This window comes from Cydia strobilella, chromosome 9 (assembly GCF_947568885.1).
Source record: "Cydia strobilella chromosome 9, ilCydStro3.1, whole genome shotgun sequence".
NCBI classification, from domain to species: Eukaryota; Metazoa; Arthropoda; class Insecta; order Lepidoptera; family Tortricidae; genus Cydia; species Cydia strobilella.
In genome coordinates this window covers 8205821-8227463 of record NC_086049.1, presented here as the reverse complement: position 1 = coordinate 8227463, position 21643 = coordinate 8205821, and the positions used below count along the sequence as shown (strand labels likewise).

Sequence of the window (21643 nt, the reverse complement as noted above, 5' to 3'; positions counted from 1 at the left end):
ACTTCTAAACTGTTTATCTTAAAATTATAAAATATATATATTTAAGATTCTCACAATGAGCTCTTTCATTTGATATGTAACACGATATAGTTTGAGAAACTTTATTTTCTAATTTTCTCATTTACCCCCCAAAAGTGGTCCCCCTGTTTAAAATTCATTTGTTTACGCTACATGTCCGTCTTTGGGTCACAAACTTACATATGTATACCAAATTTCAACTTAATTGGCCCATTAGTTTCGGAGAAAATAGGCTGTGACAGACGGACAGACAGACAGACAGACGCACGAGTGATCCTATAAGGGTTCCGTTTTTTCCCTTTGAGGTACGGAACCTTAAAAACTGAAGTTTTAATAGTTTAGTATTATTTTGACAACCTAATCGATCTCTCTGAAGTGTGCGTAGCGAAGTGTGTATTATTGTCCAGACACTAAAGGCGTAGGTATTGGATGTTATTTATTTACTCTCTCAGCTCGCACTCAGCTGGTGAAATGTGGACCAATTGAATAGCTTCCGACGAATTTAGTAGCACCAAAATAGGTGAACAATCGATACGATGTCAAAGCCGGTTCGGGAAATTAAATGTATTCATTGCAGACATTTTGATTTATTCCTATCCAGCCGCACCAAGCCACCCTATTTTATTCGTTTCCTGTCTACCTGAGCTTTCCTTCATTATGTTCATTTGGTTTATATAAATAACCTGGCTCAAGGCTATCTCAATTTATTACATTTTTGTAGACTTAATTGTGACTTTATCTCGTGAATAATAACTAAATAAATATTTGGGAACAATCTTACATAGATCGACCTACCTAGAACCATACTAAGCAAAGCTTGTACTATGGGTATGTTTCTATTTTCTATGTATATCGTCGCCTAGTGCCCATATCTACTTACTTACAGGCCAATTCGATATCTGTACTGTACTGATATCATAATGATATCTAACTGATGTCATTCAGTTATCATGCATTTCGCTCGTACTTTTGTCCGCGCGCGTTACGGATGTTACCTATGTATTTAGATAATAAGTAACCAATTCTTCTTGAGTAAGTAGATTTTCTTCTCCTCTCTCTCTCCCTCTCTCGCTCTCTTTCTGACTAGGTACATACAATAAAATGCTGCTTTTCGTAACTTGAAGCTTTCTCTATTTCGATTGGTCGTTGAAATAATTATAATAGAAATAATTTCTGCTAAAAGAATACAAGATTTTATTAAGTACCTTGTTAGTTGGTTCGATTCTTAGTTACCAATATAACTGTATAGTAAAATTGTGCATCACCTTCTGCATAACATTCCCACAAGACCGGGATAAGTGGAATCACTGATGATATTGTAAAAGACTCGAGTTCTGGAGTCCTAATTTTGACGACTCGACTCACTTAATAGACGACTAGATGAGCTCGAAGACTCCGAGCCCCGAGTCGGGTCGAGTGTGCGTCATCTGTCGAGCGCGAGCGCGAGTTTTCTTTATAGCTAGTCTTCGAAAACACTAGTCTTCACTGCGACTATTAGTTTCCAGATAAGACTGGCGGCTAGAGTCCTATGTACTGAGACTGAGTCGAGTCTCGTCACTCCTAGAAATCGATAATCCCTTGCAACACTTTCACTGAAAAATACATTTTTAATGACTTAGTTTACATCTTGGTGAAATACTTCGTAAATCTTTGTACGTAACTCGGTTTCCGGAACGAATGGCAAGCTGATGGCAAGTATGTATACACTAGTTGCTTGGCGATGTGTATAGAGCGGAACAAAGTATTTAATTAAATTTTGACAGTTTAACTATAACGAAGTAAACGTAGCGGAGTATTGAAAGACAGCTGTTGTTGTGAAGTCAGTGCTTCCAACTACTCGTAATTAAACCGTAGCTCGGGAGTTTGCCAGCTTGTATTAGTGTTTATTTTATAGGTATAAAATATAACACATTTAACAGCAGTTTAGGGTTATGTTCCGTCATGCTGCTTCCAAAATAGTTATAATAGGGTAACCTGGCTTACGCCAGTCGTTATATTAGGAAATTGTACAAGATACGGGGAACTGGCAAGGAAAATAATCTTTAATAGAAAAAAACCGACTTCTTAAAACAGTTTGAAATGCCATGTAACTTATTGGCTGGTATTTAATTGATCATTAGATACAGTATAATTAATCCATTTCGTCACGTTTTTCTAGTAGCATTTCGTTTCCATAAGGGCCGCCGACCGCAGTTCAAACCTAACCTAATAACCCACTTATCTAGTAGCATATCGTTTCTGTAAGGGTATTAGTATTAGCAATGAGGATATAATAAGATAGAGCGGTACTGTCATAGTAAATTTTGTAACCACTGTAAATTCACTGCCATCTATCGACATACTTTAAAACTAAAAATGAAGATTTATAAAAATACGGTAAAATGTATTTAAATATGGATAAATGATTTTTTATTTGCATTTATTATTGCCTGTGGGTGAAGTATACGCAGAGAACGTTGAACACTATAAGAGTTCAATATAATAATGGGTTCAGGATGTTAATGGGGCTGCCGCGACACTGCAGTGCCTCGGTTATGTTTGCAGAAACGCGTACAGATGGGTTTCACGCGATTATACGTAAGCGAGTCGCATCCCTGGCGCAGCGTGTTCGTGGCAGTACCCATGGCATCCTGACCGTAGTGAGCAATAGGCTAGACTGTCCTTTTCAGAAGCACTGGATAGAGCTTCATGTTAGAGCGCCTACCCAGTCTTGGATGTAATTTTATGTTGTGTAACTTTAATATTTTTTGTAATTGTTTTGTTTTGTTTTGTTTTGTGTCCTATGTAATAACTAACCATAATTTAATTACCTATGTTACCTACATGTAAATATTAATTGTACCTATACTAACACACTATGGACCACGGTCTGCAATAAATATTTCAATTTCAATTAATTATTTTTATATGATTTTGACCCATGTTCTTTCACTGGTATGCGTTAAAATTATAAATAACAAACGAAACAGTCAACACCCTCTATACGAGAGTAGGCCAAAACTAGTGGCGCCATCTGATCGAGAATCAAATTTTCGTGATTTTCGAGGCACGTTTATCCCTTAGACTGTATCCATCTATTACGGAGTTATAAATAAATAAATAAATAATAAATAAATATTATAGGACATTCTTACACAGATTGACTAAGTCCCACGGTTAGCCCAAGGAGTAGGGTTATATCTATCTTTGGTATTAGGAATAGCGATATACTTACCTATAGATAAAGAGTGGTGTAGTATGAAAAAACCGTCAAGTGCGTGTCGGACTCGTGCTCGTGCACTGAGTTCCATACAAACTTACTTGTGAATAGTTCCTTCGAACGTTCCTCTAATGAAAAGATAAACTGTACTGATGGATACACTTCACTTTGCCGTGGGAAAACTGATGTCCCTATACATCGACATAGGTCGCGGTTAGTTTACCAATTGCGAATAAGCATATAATCGCAAAAAAGGATTTATTTTGTGATGTAACTTATAGTACATTATGATACAAGTGTGCTAAGTTGGTCATCACACACGAGGCGATATTGTGCGCGCGAGCTGTAAGCGAGCGCGCAATAAGAAAGCCGATGTGTGTAATGACCAATGCACACGCGTTTCATACGACGTTTTTCAACACACTTGCGAAAAAAAAAAGAAACTCATATTAATCAAATTTTAATAGTTAAAACAGTTAGTATTGTGTGTTTCATCTGTCATACTCGTACTGCCGGCCGCCCCTCGCCCATGCCGCGGGTGGCGCGGCGGGCGGGCCGGCGGAACGCGCACTGCGCAGGCGGTCGGGCGCGCCCGTGTCCGCCAGTCCGACCAATTAAAGAAGGCTCCCTTTCCATGCATATTATTAGCAATCAGTTAGCTTCTTAACTCAGTCGGATAATATAATGAAAAAGCACGAGTGGAATAATACACTGAAAGAGCACGCGTGTTTAATATCTAGGATTATGAGCCAAAAATCGGTGGAATAAAAACGTCGTTTTGAGCAAGTGTGTTGAAATAGTTATTTGTTATACAAGGGTGCAAAGTTGTATTTTACCCGCGAGTGTAGAATTGAAACACGAGCAAGCGAAAGGAATCTATAGGTGAACCACGAGCGAAGCGAGTGGTTCTAAAATAGAATCCTGAGCGTAGCGAGTGTTTCAACACACGAGAAATAATAGTACATTTCGATGCTAGTGCGGAGAATATGTCATTACTTTACGAGTAGGCGAGTGGCAAGACTCGGGACGAGTGAAGAATGACATTTCCGCACGAAAAGCAACAAGTAAGGAATGGAATTCGAAACTTTTATATTATTAATTCTGTGACATCATTGACATTGACATTATGAAGAGGTGTTTTTCTAGCTTTTATTCGACTAGAATAGATTTTGTTATTATTATTGAACCCACTTCAATGAAAGTTTTTTTTTTTTCATTTTCTATAAGACAGAAACAATTGTAAATATTAAAACATTGTACGATTATTACCTAAACATCGTTATTTACGATTATTTGTGTATCGTATATTTATAAAAACAATATCAAATGTTGCTTTGGGAAACTTAAAACATTCTTACAGTAAGAAAATACGCCTCTTCTTTGACAGGCGTTCCGTTCCATTCAGACAACTTATTAAGAACGGTTTTTCAACATTAAAAAATAAACTTATAATGATGAATGAAATATGCATATTTTTCGTATTCTTACATTAACAGTAGGTTTTTATGTTGATTACGACGTTTAAAGGAAACTAATATTAACACTCATCAATAAGTGGTCATGAATTGGAACAAGTAAAAATTTAAAAAAATTGGAAAAGTAAAAAGCACTAGTTCGCGAAAACCAACTTTCCGCACGCTAAACAGCCACGAAAAGTAGCACTTTTTGAGCAACTGTATTAAAATAGTTATTTGTTATACAAGGGTGCAAAGTTGTATTTTACCCGCGAGTGTGGAATTGAAACACGAGCAAGCGAAAGGATTCTATAGTTGAACCACGAGCGAAGCGAGTGGTTCTAAAATAGAATCCTGAGCGTAGCGAGCGTTACACAAAACTTTTCCCCTCACTATAGCGAGGAAAGTGCAACATCCACAGGCGTTAGATCATCTTCATCACTGGAATCACTTATTTTTGTACGATATTATAACAGAAAACACTGGATATTCTGATTTTTACGTGAGTCGGTGAGAAGTGCTTTTAAGTAAAAATTTTTGTTGACAATGTTGACATTTCTGTTCTGACGTATGAAATGTAAACGATGCGTTTTGAAATTGCATCGACTCAACTTGTGCATTCAGAATTATATTTAACATCATTATAAAAAATCTAACGTTTCTTATGGAATTTTAAGGTTTATGACTTAAAATTATAAAATAAAGCTAAATTTGGTATTTTTTATTACATTCTCAAACCATTTATTTAATGATAATTAATATCGAACGAACCATTATTATGAGCGTTTTACGTTTTGTTATCTGTCAAGCTACTTAAACATGCTCCATTCAAGGTCAAATTACTTTCCCCACTAGTGGATAAAATGCGTTTTTCCCCGCTTGTTTTAAAGGATAAAAGACGGCTTTCCGAGCTAGTGAGGGGAAAAATACATTTGCGCCCGTGTGTAACACAAAACTTTTCACCTCACTATAGCGAGGAAAGTGCAACATCCACAGGCGTTAGATCATCTTCATCACTGGAATTACTCATTTCTTTACGATATTATAACAGAAAACTCTGGAAGTTGTGTATTTTTACGCGAGTCGGTGAGAAAAGGTTTTAAGTAAAAAAATTTTTGACAATGTTGACATTTCTGATGTATGAAATGTCAACGATGCGTTTTAAATTGCATCGACTCAACTTGTGCGTTCAGAATTATATTTAACATCATTATAAAAAAACAAACGTTTCTTATGGAATTTTAAGGTTTATGATTTAAAATCATTAAATAAAGCTAAATTTGGTATTTTTTATTAGATTCTCAAACCATTTATTTCATGATAATTAAAATTGAACGAACCATTATCATGAGCGTTATACGTTTTGTTATCTGTCAAGCTACTTAAACACGCTCCATCCAAGGTCAAATTACTTTCCCCACTAGTGGATAAAACGCGTTTTTCCCCGCTTGTCTTGAAGGATAAATGACAACTTTCCGAGGGGAAAAATTATTTACGATTTTCAAAATGTTTCCTTCAATTGTGCTACATGGTATTGCTTCTTGCCTTTCATGATTCTAGATCAATGGGAAGTCTATAGGTTTTGATTCTGGTAAGCTTCAAAATATTATGCGCCATTAACGGAGCATAAACGGCGGATTTATCTTAAGATTGCGTTATCTTAGTAGTTTGATTTCTTTTACTGCTCCAAGACGTAGAAGACCTGAGTATTTGATATATATGTGATACGGCTTGATACCTTAAAAAAATTATTAAACAACGCATATAAATATGTGAATCGCAGCACCCACTCATAGATCATAATCAACCAACTGCGTCAGACTCAAATAAGATATTCAAAAACATATAAATACCTACAAGGGCGGATCCAGGGGATCATGACCCCCATGACCCTCACCCCCTGGATCGGCCCGCATATAAATTATATCACCATTAACAGACGTTATTCGATGAGAAACAATATTCTTGTCTAATTTCTATAGATGCATATATATTCTAATTTATTGAATTTTACTTAGGTCTGCCGAAAATGTATTCCACGATTCCCCATTTCATACCTACCTAACAGCAGCATAAACTTTTTAGAAATCGTTATAATTGCACTATTTATGTTCAATATTGCTTGCAACAAAACGTGCCCATTATTTAGTTCCTGTGACATTAGAAACTAAAGTATGGACACGAAAAAATCAGGTCATGGATAATATGGTAAATCTTTTAAATGAATGAGGATTTTCAAGCAGCAATTTTTTTAATAACTTGTTAATATCAAACTATATAATTAAAATACAATCATAATATAACGTTAAGTTGTCTGAGATTTTCAGCATTATATATTCGACCATACCTATGTTTTGTTGAACAGCGTCTTCGGACAATCTTTACCAAGTTTTCTTGTAATTTTTTTTATTTTTTTTAACTGTCATAGTCATAGATAGTCATAGTTTTTTATTTGCTAGAATTATGGTACATTGTAGATTGTGGACATAAATTGGTAGTTCAACATAATTCACCACTATAGGCATGCAAAACTTTACACTATACATAGGTACATCTTGAACATTTTAATACACATAGCACATAGAATTGTCATCTTAAGACCTAAGTTTGTGACCCAAAGATGGACATGTAACGTAAACAAATTAATTTTAGACACGGGGGCAGTTTTGGGGGGTAAATGAGAAAATTAAAAAATTAAGTTTGTCAAACTATATCGTGTTACATATCAAATGAAAGAGCTCATTGTGAGAATTTCAAATATATATTTTTTATAATTTTAAGATAAATAGTTTAGAAGTTATTCAAGAAAATAGGCAAAAATTGACCATTCCCCCCTTTATCTCCGAAACAACTGGGTCAAAAATTTTGAAAAAAATACTCAATATAGATCTTTACCTATAGATCAGCGGAAATCCTATTAGAAATGTGCAGTCAAGCGTGAGTCGGACTTAATTACTTAGTTTTTGATCCGACCCCTACGGGTTTTTTAAAGACATATAGCCTTCACATAAAAAATACAATGTTTAAACTGTGTAATGTACGGAACCCTTGGAACGCGAGTCTGACTCGCACTTGGCCGGTTTTTGGTAAGACGACATTCTATTGAGGGTAAAACAACTTGTGAAAATATAAATACAATTGTAGCATTGTAGCAGGAAGCGAGTAAAGATTATCAGAAAACACTGTTCAACAAAACATAGGTACGGTGGAATATACCTATATAATGCTGAAACTCACAGACAAGTTAACGTTATATTATGATTGTATTTTAATTACCGGATTAGGGTTTAGGTTTGCTCTTTTATGTTATTATTATTGTACTCATAATTTTTTCTTTGTTTTTAATCAATGTTGACGATGCGTGTTGCAGATAACTTACGTGTAAACGAACGTTCTGTTTTGACGAAACCTGAGGTGGATGAGCTTATTGTAATGTGTATGTATGTATGTATGTAAACACTTTATTGTACATAAGACAGATTACAAACACAATAAAAGAACATAAATATATACAATGTACAAAGGCGGACTTATCCCTATAAGGGATCTCTTCCAGTCAACCTTTGAGCAATTGAGAATGAAACAATAAACAGATCAAGATAGACAAACGAACACTATGAACACTATGAATGTGACGAAGCCTTGCGCTGTGGATCTGATGGTATGCCTTTTTTTTGGTTACTAAATAAAATAATATTATGTAAGTAGTTTGATATCCACAAATCATTAAAAAAGCGCTGCTTAAAATCCACATTCATTTAAGATTTACCATATCATGCAGATTATTTCGTGTCCATACTTTGATTTTTAGGATTTTTAAGTAAGTACTTTTCTTTCAGATAAACTAGAATACTATAAGAATCATGAGCCGAAATCAGTTCAGTAGTTTTCGAGTTTATCGCGAACATACTACATACACACACAGTCAGACGCGGCGGGGGACTTTTTATACGTAAGATTGTAGTGATATTTAACATTATAGGTGTAAGGCCTGAGTGGACGCTCGAGTTGGGCGTGCAGCGGGACGGGGCGTGCGGCTTGCATGTTAAACAAATGCAAACGTATAGAAGCGGCTTAGTTCACGCTACAGTACTCACATCACTTGTGAGCCTGACGCCACGCTGCACGCCCCACCGCCGCCGAACGCCACTAATAGTTCTGCAATGCTGTTGAGTTTTAAAATTTAAGCATTTTGATATGGACGTACTATACTTTCATTCAGTCATTCGTCCCACCCATTGAACCGACTACATAAACCCACCCATTGAATCGACTACATAAACCCACCCATTAATCGACGTCTACTTCGATACAACATTCAGCCCCCTCAAAGATAGATTACGAACATAACTACACGAATCTAGTTCCACCATGTACGATATGCAATTATGCAGTGCCTGAAAGCGCTTTGGAAGCTCATCTATATCAATTATAGCTCATCACTTCAGAGTATGGTTAGCTGTCTCCTGCCCAGTAACTTAAAATAAACTTGGTCACCACCGTCTAGCTAGCGTCTAATTTTTTATTAACTGATGTGATCTTTCAGCGATAAGATTTTTCAGGGTTTAATTATACGTAAAAAATTGGTGCCTCAGGTTCCTCATCAAAACTTTAAATTTTATATTTGGTATAAATATTTATTCTTTTTAAATACAAAATATATTTTTAAATAGAATTTAAGTATCTGCTTAACTACACTGTGAGTCAGCTTCCTCGTAGTATATAAAATATATTATATATCATTGTCGACTGACTCCATGTAAGCCTTAACCCCCATTTATTGTCTTTGTTTTTGTGTTGCAGGTTTTTTTAATCTGTTAGATGTATGAAAAAACCCGTTTTTTTTTACCTTTTCGACGCCGTGTCAAACACAAAAGCTGTCATCCAGACGCCACGTGAACGAAGAAATTGAACTTTATGCATATGCATGTTGCTCTGTGGTCTATGACCGATTAATCGGTCTTTGGCGTTGAACCTACGGTGCGTATATATCGGTCATTGGCGTCCAAAAGGTTAAAACAGCAGTTTTCCTAGTTAAAACTAGTTTTGAAAACTAGTTTTTCGTAAGGCCTCTGTGAAAACTAATTTCAACTGAGATTTTTCAGTCAAAACTAGCTTTCGCAAGGGAACTTGGAGAAAGCAACGTACGTACCTTATGGCGGTCGGCGCTTACGTAGCGTAGCACCGCATTAGTATTGGAGCGTCGTTAATAATACCGTAAGTGCCAACCGCCATAAGGTACCTTTACCCGTGAAACGTCACCATTTTAATAAAAAAACTTCCGTGAGACACAGACATATTAAATATATTAGCGTTTTTCGACTTAAAATACGTGAGTGACCCGTTATTAATATATTTAATACGTCGCCATTACGATGCACATAACACAAAAAAAAGGTTTTTTTGAAGTTAACAATAAAATACATAAAGTCGATTTTGGCACTCGCCAACCGCTGCCGTGGCACTGTTGCTTCTCTCGCCTGGCTTCGCTCGCTTTTCGCTCCTTCTCGCTACTCTCGTCCTCGCACCTATTTCGACGCTGGCAGAACGTTTTCACTAATCAAAACCAGCTTAACTAAAAAAAATTTTGAATAATTTTCACCAAAGGACCAATACCACCAATTTCACCAAGGATAAATCCCAGATGAAACTAGTTTTCACTGAGGCATTATGGAAAACTGGTTTTAACTAGGGAAAATGCTTTTTCACAAAAACGGGCTTTTACGGTGACAGACGGAATCATTTAGGTAGGTAATATTTTTTTATATACCTATTAAGTACCTAAGTATATTTTGTTAAAAACGTTTACTTTTTTAAAGTAAGTTTCAGTACCTAAAGAAATAAATAAATGCTTATTGTTTTAAGTCCTGCAATGTTGATATGAATTTTTCACGCCTGCCTGAACTGACAATAGTTATTTGTGCAACAAGAGAGGAAAGTTGGTTTTTCTTGCGAGTGTTTATTTTGAGTCCCGAGAAAGCGAAAGATTCTATAATTGAATCACGAGCGAAGCGAATTTTTCACCTCAGTAGTGAGAACATATTAAAGGTTAAAATGTATTTCGAATTACACAGAATAAACAGAAAAAAAAGTATTATAATATGTACGATACGATAAGATACGATACGATACGATACGATACGAGACGGGACCGGACCGGACCGGACCGGACCGGACCGTACCGTACCGTACCGTACCGTACCGTACCGTACCATAAAAAAAATTAATAAAAGTATGAAGTTCATGGCCTTCACTAAATTAAAAAGCTACATTGTTTCACTCCCCGGAGTGACGAAAGTCGCACTTTCCTCACTCCAGGGAGTGACGAAAGTAGGCTTGTTCGAGCTGCTGAGGTGAAAAGTTAGTTTGTTTTATTAATATGCCAGTAAAACTACAACGCGCACGGTTTGAACAAGTAATTGCGGCAAAATCGTTCCATTATTGAATTAGTTGTTAAAACAAAATTTATTTACTTTGCTGAAGCCCATTTTGATGGTATTTACTTTTCGGAAAGAGGTCCCTCGTACACCTAACTATATTATATTAGTATCGAATAAAGTCGACAGCAAAATCGAGAGAAACATAGAATAAAGCGAAGCAATTTGCTTTGAGCTCTGGTACGGGGATTAAGCACGATGCCAGGGAAACGTCTGGGGCTAAAATCACAATGAGAATCATAATATACAGTTGAAAGCACAAAGCCCCACTTTAGCCAAACGGAGTTTTTGTGAATTTATTAAGGGAGTGATAAAACATTTCTTGAATTTTGCGTCAGGCCTAACTGACGCCTTTATCAAATCACTCCGATTGGCCTCCATCGGCGCGACAAGGAAAAACCGGTGTATTTTGGAAAAATATTTACTCTGTACATATTTACAATTCGTAACATGGCAAAGACATAAAAAAAGATAATAAAAACAAAATGGTAGCAAATATAATACTAAATAACTTGCAAATCATTTCATGTATAAAATCAAGTTGCTAAGTTTACGTTGGTAGTGATAGAAAACTCTTCTTTGCAATCTGTAACAAAACAATTCTAGTACCCTTCGGGAATTATATCACTATTCTCTTATTTTATAAACGTTGACAATAGCCAGTTCAATTCTACATTTAGATAAAACTGTAATATCTACATCTTGACCAGAATTACTGCTAATTCGTGTAATGGTACTTACAAAACTTTAATTGAACTACAGTCTGTCAAAATGCAAACTTTATCATTAAAATTGTGATAAAACTATATGTACAGTATCTACAATAATGACTAGTTAGGACAACATCATCTGAAGATAAGAGTCCAAAGTAAAGCGAGGATGAAGGATGCGTGCGTGTATTTTGGCTGCGCGTCACTGGAGAGAGCGCTGGCGTGGCACTCGGCCTCGTCTGCGCGCAGTTGCAGCAGCGGCACGCGGCGGCCGAGCTGATCCTTACAGGTGGCGCCGCGCACGGCTCGTCGCAGCTCCGCGCCTGCCTCGTTCTCCTGCAGCCATCGCCGCAGCCACGCCCCCAGCCACGCCAGCTCGCACTCGCAACGCAGTGGGTTACCCGACAGAATCAAGCCGCCTGCCAACAAACAATTGTTGCCGCTTTATATATTGGTACAGATTTGGACCATCCGCAGCAGGTAATCAATATCAGTAAGGTGAACTTAGACGATTAAAAATGGGGTCATATCCTATTAGGTTATGAGTTGGCCATAAGATGCTTCTACCTCAATGGATAGTAATATTCGGCCTATATAGGTTGTTTATAATAACTTTTTTTTTACCTGATGAATAACTTCCTACTTACTAATGGTTTGAGTTGCATATTGCTACCCGATAAGATATTTTTAGGCTCCCAAAAATTAGGTTCCATTCAAATTCTTGGAAATAATAAAACAGTTTTAGATGATTCACGGTGATCGGGAGCTCAAAAACAATACAAAAGGTAATCACGGTCCCATTCAATATAAGTCTAGTCAAATAATAACTTGTACCAAAAGCGTTACATAACGTGTTTGACTCACAACATGCTTTTAAATTTGAAGAATGTGGGTACGTATAGCAATACCGTATCAAATAAAATAGGGCGGTAAAGGGAGAAGGTCGGATACATGAGTGATCTTATTAAGATTCCCATGTTTTTCCTTTGAAAGCACGCAACTCTAAAAGCATACTTTTGTTTCAAATATAGTATCAGTCAATATTTTCGACTTTTACTCGAGACACTTTTCCCCTCTCTTTGTTTACAATTTATTTTCCAGATACGCTTCCATGAATCCATTTTGCAGGAAACGAATAATAAAATTTTGTGAATAATCTATAAGCTTGGCATTAAAGTCGGAAATAGATTTGCAACACAAAAATCTGTAACATTTGAACAATATTTTAGGCAAGTCGCGACGGCTAATGAATATCGAACAGAATTTGGTCAGAATTGTAGGTAGCAGAATTTAGACTAATTATCCACAGTCAAAGTATGTAGATCAAACTTCAAATTCAATAGCAGGTACGTTTATGACAGTATAACTAAAATTACACATTTCCAAGCAATAAATAGCCTAAAACTTAAATCATATTTTAGCATATTGGTTGATTGATATTAGTTTTTCCAAACGCCTTAAAGCAAAGAGAGTGTTGTTCTAATACTAACTAAACATGCTTAGGAAACTTACAAGCATCGAGGTGAAATTCGGATGGTGACTGCAGCTGCTGTAGCGACATTGCTGCTTCTGCCTTAACGCGGGCGCTGTCACTGTCAATTTCCTATTCGTGTGTTCTTATCGCGACAGTAATGCGGCTACGAACGTCATTCATTTTATCAAGGAAATTGACAATGACAGCGTCCGTTTCTCCGCCGCAGCAGGAATGCCACAACATGCAATTCAGCTGCAGTTACCATCCGATTGTCACCTTAAATCTTCTACCACCTCTTACCTGACAACAGCTTAGTCGCTACATGACTCCAGCTTGTAAAGTTCGGGTAGAAAATGGCCGGATTTAGTGTGGTGAGCTGGTTATAGCTCAAGTCGAGGCCCAGCTGAGGCACCTGTCCGAGGTGCCGCATCAGCGCCGTCGGCAACTTCGCCAGGGAGGTGGCTGTTATCCGAATAAACATCTCTTGACTGCTCGAAAATGGCTCGAAGGCTTCGTCTGATATTTTACGCAGCCTCGATCCTCGAATTTCCAAGTAACGAATATTTCTTGCATCAATTCCATGCAGCTGATCGTCCATTACATCGTCAGTCCAGTGTATAATCAACTTGTAAAGGGAAGGAAGGGCCGAAGTAATATTAGAGATTCGAAAAGTGGAATGGTTTATGGTGGACCACGTCTGTATGCTCAGAGACCGTAGAGACATTAAGGGGCGGAAGGAATCTTGATCAACTATATCTAAATGCTTGAGACCGATCAAATTTAAGTGAGATAGGTTGCTCAACCATTTAAAACTACTTGGCGAGATTTTTATAATAGGGTTAAATGAAATATCAAGAATATTTAAATTATTTAAGTGCGACCACATCTTTGGCACCAGAGAGGTAAGACGATTATGGCTAATGTCTAAGTGGCGAAGATTCACTAGCCGTTTAACGTCAGTCTCCTTAAAACTGTTAATTAAATTTGAAGTTAAATTGAGACTCGTTAAGTTCGTCAATGGTAAATAAGGCACTGATTTTAAACTTATATTTGCAAGATTCAAATGCCGCAAGTTGGGGAGGTTGTGGAACAACTCTTTAAAGTTTGCTTTTATGGAATTAAAGCTTAAGTCGAGCTGACTCAAACCTCCGAGACAGGAAAAAGTGTTATCGGATAAAACTGTAAGTAAATTGTGACCTAAGTTCAACGTTAATAGAAACTGTGTGTTACGAAATATGTTGCTATCTAAATATTCAATTCGGTTGTAAGATAAATCTAGATACCTGAGAGTGAAGCCAATCTGAGAGAGAGCAGTGCTTGGGAATATTGAGATCTCGTTAACACTGAGATCTAGATGTTCGACCATAGTATTCTTAAATACATCTCTAGGAAGGAGTCTTAAGTTATTATGGTCCATTTTCAGGTATCTTAATCTATTTAAATTGCTAAATTGCTCCACTGCTAGCTGGGAAATGACATTATGAGAAAGGTCTAATATTTGTAATGAAAACAAATCACTAAAAGATTTTCTTTTAATTGAGTTTATATTGTTCTTATGCAAATCTAGTATCTCTAAATGAGCAGCTTGGCCAAACGCTTCACTCGAAATATGCATAATTTTATTATGCGAAAGAATAATTTGTCGTATTGTGGACTCAAATACAAGGAAGATATTATTTGGCACTTCATGCAAATCATTGTGTGAACAGTCAAATATATTTACGGAAACTGTGGAATGGCCATCTATGCTTCTAATATTATTTCTACTGACATTTAACGTAAACGTAATATCGGCATGAGAAACGTTGAGAAACGAATGAAGCGGAAAGTACGTGAAGTTATTACCTTGGAGCTCTAATATTTCTAGTTTCGGCAAATTAGCAAAGGTTTCCGGCTCCATCGAATCGATTATGTTCCCAGCCAGAGATAAATATCTCAAGTTCGGTAAGTTGGTGAAACTGTGCTTAGTTAAGTTATTGATTCGGTTATAAGATAAATCTAAGTTTCTCAAGTCAGGCATATTCGTAAATGTTCGGCCTCGTATTGAACTTATAAAATTATAGGAAATTCTTATGCTGTTTAGAGCTAAGGTGACATTTTGATGACTTTCGTCGATAACTATGTCTACGATCCTGTTATAGTCTAGATTTAAAAACTTTAAATACGGCAGTAACGCTATGTCTGTTAATCTCAGTATATGAAAATCATTGTTATCAAAAGAAAGCCAACTAAGGTTTACTAGACCTTCGTCTATTTCGAACGGAAAATAACCACTAAATAGAGTGGAAGATGATTCTAAAACATGCAAGGAGCTAGTAACATTCGAAAAAGATTGCGGATGAACGTAGTACAAGTCGTTGAAACTCAAATTAATTTCTTTTACTGGCATACTAGCTGGGAAAACGTTCTTATAAATCTGTGCAATCCTGTTTCCTCTCAAATTGATAGTCGCTAGAGCAATAGCCCAGTCTCGGAATTCATCGGGCATCAAATTAGATATCCTGTTATAGCTTAAATCGAGGTAACGAATGGAACCCGGTTCAAGTGTTTGAAGCGAAGAGGGCATGGCAGTTAAAAAGTTGCCGGCCAGAGAAAGCGTCTGGAGGCGGCCGGGGAGGGGCGGCGACTCCTCCAACTGGTTGTACGCCAGAGATAAATGGCGGAGCCGCGTGACCTGCGCCAGGCTGTCCGGCAAGTGGGACAATTTGTTGTGCTCCACTTCTAAGTGCTCCAATGAGTTTTTCAATGATAAAAATACGTCATTGTAAATATATTTAAGGTTATTGTACGAGATAGACAATCTCTCTACACGATTCTTAGCATACACTAACTTAGGAACTATTGTTAGTTCGTTGAGATCTAAAATAATTTGCCTAATTTGGATTTCTTGGAGTATAAGTATATCGGTAGAGTCATTTAGTCTATTATTACTCAAGTCTAGTTTCTCTATTTTTTTGGTTTTGTTGTTCGAACAAGTGGAATTGTGGTCAAAGTTAATAAAATTATGTCGTAATTGTATACCTTGTAGCCTAGGGAGATTATAAACTAAATCACAGGAGAATTTGTGTAAAAAGTTATTGGAGAGCTTGATGAGGGTTAGGGAGGGAGGTAAGGAGTCCGGGCTGATGGAGCGCAGTAGGTTGCCCTCGAGGTCCAGCTGCAGCAGGCGGCGCAGCGCGCTCAGCGCGCGCGGCGGCAGTGCGCACACTTGGTTGTTGCTCAAAGATAAACTCGTCAATGTGTCTTCTAAGTGATGCCATCGAATTTCAGGTTCGACATGTGCTATGTTGTTGCTAAAACAAATTTTAAATTTCAATATACTTCCCGCTACGAGGAAAGATTTAAAGGAATGTCTGTCTAAATGTTCGGACTTACTTCTGCAGATTCAACCAATTTAAAACTTTTAAATCTTTCAAGCCTTGTTGCGGTATTTCTGTGAAATCGTTGTATCCGAGATCTAAAGAGGCAAGTGTAACAGCCATGGAACTGGAAAGAAGCAAGTTCAGTTGTTAAAATATCTTTAGTATACTTTTGAAATACTTTTTAAAATAGCCAATCCGATGAGGGAACCATATCCATACCTAAATGCATGTGGTTCGATGTTATGTAATTTGTTTGCTACTAATACTAGGGTTTGAAGTTTTAGGCCATCCAGTGCGCTCTCTGATAGGACTTCCAGATTTGACATGCTTATATCCAAGTGTTGTAACTCTATCTGAGGCCATTCTGAAAAGGAATTATATAGTAGGTAAGTGATAAACACCTTATTTATTGTACGAACTAAGGATAGGTAATTAACAGCAGCTTGGACCTGACAAGTAGTTAATTTATATTTTATTCCATTCTTACAAATACATACCTAAATCATAATGACAGAATAAGAGAAACGTTTAAGAATGAATAAGAATTGTTTATTGCCACATATGCAGAAGTACAAAGGAAAATAAAATTTCATAAAAGAAAAACAATTATTAATTTATAAGTACAAGCAAACAAATTCGAATATAATTTGGGTAAAGGGTTTCCAGTCTCGCGTGTGCCGGGCCGAGATGCCCGGCGCTGGCTTTCAGACTGGTCCCAGACTAGGACGGTCGGAGGTGCACTTCTGACTTCTAGGCAAAGATCTACAAACAATTATTTACTTTGATTTTATTTATACTTAGACAATCCATAGGGTATTGGCAAATTTTATAAGGTTGGTTTCTTAGCATCTATGCCTATTAAAGTTTGTACCTGGGAAGCGGTGTAGCGGCACCGCGATGCAGGACATGTGCTTGTCGCGGCAGGAGCATAGCGGGCTGCCGGCGCACGGCTCCGGGCGCGGCGCCGCCAGCGGGCCCACCAGCAGCGCCAGCAGCGTGGCCCCGTGTAGCGCGCGCACGCACGCATCGCCCAACACCATCACTGTAAACACATGTTCTCATCACTGCACCATACCATCCATGATATTCTAGATAATATCCTAACTGACTCATCGAAGGAATCAAACCCAGTAAGGCGCTCTTTGACTCAGTCGGTATGGACTCTTTTGAGTCTGAAATGTAATTTATAATTCCAGCTTGACAAGACACAAAATCCGTTGGTAAAAGGCATGATTTAAAATGGCGTCTTTTACTACTTAATTTTGGAAGTGTACGAATAGGATGAACACTAAACCTGGTCGTCCCGCGAGTGTCGATGGTATAAGTGACCCCAAACAGATTGCAGAACTTTTTAAAAATCAATTTTTGGTTCGCTCACCACTAGGACCATCACTTGCAGGGTGCGAGGCTGAGACCATCGCGATCGGGACAAAAATAACCGCCGAGGATGTCACTAAAACGATAAAGAAAATGTCTGGAGCCAAATCCCCGGGTCACGATGGTCTCAGCATCGAACACCTGCAATATGCGGGCCCACACGTACCTCGGGTGCTGGCAATGCTATATAATTTATGTCTGGGGCATTCGTATTTACCGGCCGAACTAATGAAAACCGTTGTTGTTCCGATTGTAAAAAACAAGACTGGAGATACGACGGACAAGACCAACTACAGGCCAATTTCGCTTGCCACTGTTGTTGCAAAAATACTTGACAGTCTGCTTAATACTCAATTAGATAAGTATATACAGCTGCACGACAATCAGTTCGGGTTTAGGCCCGGATTGTCGACTGAAAGTGCCATATTGTGTTTAAAGCAGACTGTTAGGTATTATACTGATAGAGACACACCTGTGTACGCGTGCTTTCTCGACCTATCGAAGGCTTTTGACCTGGTCTGTTATGATATACTATGGAGAAAGCTTGTGGATATGGAGGTACCTCCGGAGCTTATATCCATTTTCAAATTTTGGTACACAAGACAGGTCAATAGCGTTCGATGGGCAGGAGCGTTGTCGGAACCGTATAGTTTGGAGTGCGGGGTTAGGCAGGGAGGGCTAACCTCCCCGAAGCTCTTCAATCTATACGTAAATGGACTTATTGCCGAGCTCAGCAGCACACATGTCGGTTGCCACGTGCAGGGCGTTTGCATTAACAATATTAGCTACGCGGACGACATGGTGCTGTTGAGCGCGTCACCCTGTGGTCTCGCGAAGCTTATAACGGTCTGCGAGCGATACGCTGCAGCACACGGGCTTAAATACAACGCTGTTAAGAGCGAACTGATGGTGTTTGGAGTCAGAGGTAAATGTCCGTCAACAGTCCCATTATTGAAACTAAACAACAACCCGCTTAAGTTGGTAAGCAGTTTTAAATACCTGGGACATATGATTACCTCTGACCTCAAGGACGGTGCTGACGTCGAGAGGGAGCGCAGGGCGCTGGCTGTTAGAGCGAACATGATTGCCCGCAGGTTCGCTTGTAGCTCACCGACAGTGAAGGTAACATTATTCCGAGCCTTTTGTACATCTTTTTACACCAGCAGCCTGTGGGTGAACTACACGCAAAGACAGTACAGCGCCCTGCGAGTACAGTATAATAATGCGTTTCGGGTGCTGATAGGGCTCCCTCGCTACTGCAGCGCATCAACAATGTTTGCAGAGGCGCGCGTGGATAGTTTTGCTGCCATCATGCGCAAAAGAGCCGCTTCATTGTTATGCAGGGTGAGGGACAGCACCAACAGCATCCTGGCCATGTATGCTGACAGGTTAGATGGGGCATACCTGAACCACTGTAGTGCACTCCACATGTGCTTTAAGTAAATAGATATGTAAAATATTACTGATCTCTGTTCTGTTTTTAATTAATTTAATTTATTTAATTGTAATTATGCTTTGTATGTAATGTGTGGACCTATGTTGTCTTTTAATAAACTGATTTATTATTATTATTATTTATTATTAAATATGTAAAAGATTGTCTATCCTATTTGCGTATTGTTATATTTATTCCTGTTTTTACATTATTGATTTTTATTAGCCGTGTAACCGCTCGCTGGCGTCTGTGTCGGCACTTATCCTGGTTTAACAGACGTATTCTATTTTTAATTACAGGATATGAATTAGATCTGGATTAAATATGGATCTGATCTAGTCATATCCTTTAATTAAAATTATTATACGCCTGTAAGTTAGGTTAGTAAGTTTTTGGCTGAAAACTTGAAAAGCTATGGTTGCCGTGCATCATGCTGAGTTGGGATCCTGTTTGGTGGCCCTGGTGCTCTTTTTATTTATTTTATTGTGTACCTACTGTGTTGTATGTTCATTTGGTGACGTTAAATAAATAAATTAAAAGTAAAAGAGACAATGTTCTGAGCACACACTAATACTTATCGTACTTACGATGGTTATGCAGATAACGTATGCCGCGTATGCGTAATGCAATCTGAACAAAATACAATGTCGTATTAAGTAAATACATCATTATTTTTTACAAATCTTTATGTTCTTTAATAAAGTATTTAACAACGTTAAATGCAAGAAAAAGTACTCCAATGCGAGATTTTTAACGGAAGTTATGGTATGGTATACTTTATGGCCATCATTGTCGAAAATCACAAATGTTATCATTTCTTTAAGTTTTTTTTCACATTTTCGTCAAAATGATAGTTACCTTACCAAGAATTTTCAATTATGATTACCCATAAATCCCATAATGCAAAAACAGCTGTTTTTAATATTTTTGACTACATGACATAGCGGCATTTTCAGTTATATTTATTTTCGGAGACGGTGGGCTTAACTTTCCTTGAACGTTTGCCGATGCCCATATCTTTAATATATGTATTTGTAAAAAGTTTTACTGCCACATTTGAATGTTCTCATGACCTCGCTGTAAGATTTTGTGACTCGGGACGTCATTTTCTTTAATCGATCTCTCTCAGAAAACTGGCTATGTTTCCCTGAACCAGGCTTTCTAGCTTTTTGTAAAGAAAAAGGACGCAAAAATATTATAAACAGACCTTTATCTCTAAACCGCTTCCACAAAATGTTCCACTATCTTCGCTTTCGGCCATAGCGAATTAATAGAAGAAATTATATACAGTTCCGCGACGTTGTTTTTCTCGGTTGACCATAATAAAATTGAAACCCATGAAACTTTCCGGATAAATTGACAGATATATAGACTTTAAATTGGCCGTAAGATATAATTTCAGTATTTTTTTTACTTTATACATGTTCAAAACTTTGTCCAGATTTCATTTCGCATACGTTATGTTTGCGAAAATTTGTATGTCGCATCCAACCACAGTGGACGCTCTGCTATAGCTAAAGCAAAGGAGTTATTGCAAACCTTTATAGGTAAACTGAACTGTAAAAATTAACCACCCATGCTACATAAAATGTTACACAACGAAGCTTTCAAAACTATGTACTCTCATAGTCTCATACATTGTATATCACGCATTCACAGATATGGACGGATCAGAGTAATTTTTCCGTGATTTCTGCACTAAACATAGTTAACACATTTGTAGGGGAGACCAAGGAGAGTTGAAACAAATTTTACTTTGTCGGTCATAACTGTTGTATTAGAAGCTTGAGTTACGAAATGTGTATCATCTGATAGCAAATTTCATAACCTATTACTACCCAGAACAGAAATACCATAGTGTACTTAGAACTATTTAAAAACATTTGTTTTGTGCATTAATCCAGTCTGTTTCAACTCTCCTAATACCGAGGTAACTTGAAACAGGTACTGAGGTAATTTGACACACATCTATAATTTATGAATTTAAACGATAAATAGAAAACTAGTGTCAATGAAATATTTTCACCGGTAACCGAAGCTCAATTTAGAATTTTGGCTTTCAATTTCGTCTTTTAGCTACTTATAATTTTAAAAATAATAATATGCTACACTAATCAATATTTTTGTTGATTAAACTAGTTCTTAGTGACTGTAGCATTACGAAATACACGTATTTT

At 37.4% G+C, this 21643-nt stretch overlaps 2 protein-coding genes across 2 annotated transcripts in view; both read right to left on the bottom strand.

Annotated features, from left to right (window-relative positions):
• The window catches only part of LOC134744237 (26S proteasome non-ATPase regulatory subunit 12), a 423568-nt gene that overhangs the window by 322617 nt on the left and 79308 nt on the right, over positions 1-21643 (bottom strand). The window lies entirely within an intron of this gene.
• Positions 11875-21643, bottom strand: part of LOC134744222 (chaoptin-like) — a 38662-nt gene continuing 28893 nt past the window's right edge. Inside the window, exons 2-6 of the mRNA XM_063677954.1 lie at positions 17526-17696; positions 16874-17018; positions 16668-16778; positions 13593-16585; positions 11875-12237 (exon numbers count right to left, since the gene is read on the bottom strand). Of these exons, the coding sequence (XP_063534024.1) occupies positions 11954-12237; positions 13593-16585; positions 16668-16778; positions 16874-17018; positions 17526-17694 (3702 nt within the window). The 5' untranslated portion in view covers positions 17695-17696 and the 3' untranslated portion in view covers positions 11875-11953. The remainder of the gene's footprint in view (positions 12238-13592; positions 16586-16667; positions 16779-16873; positions 17019-17525; positions 17697-21643) is intronic.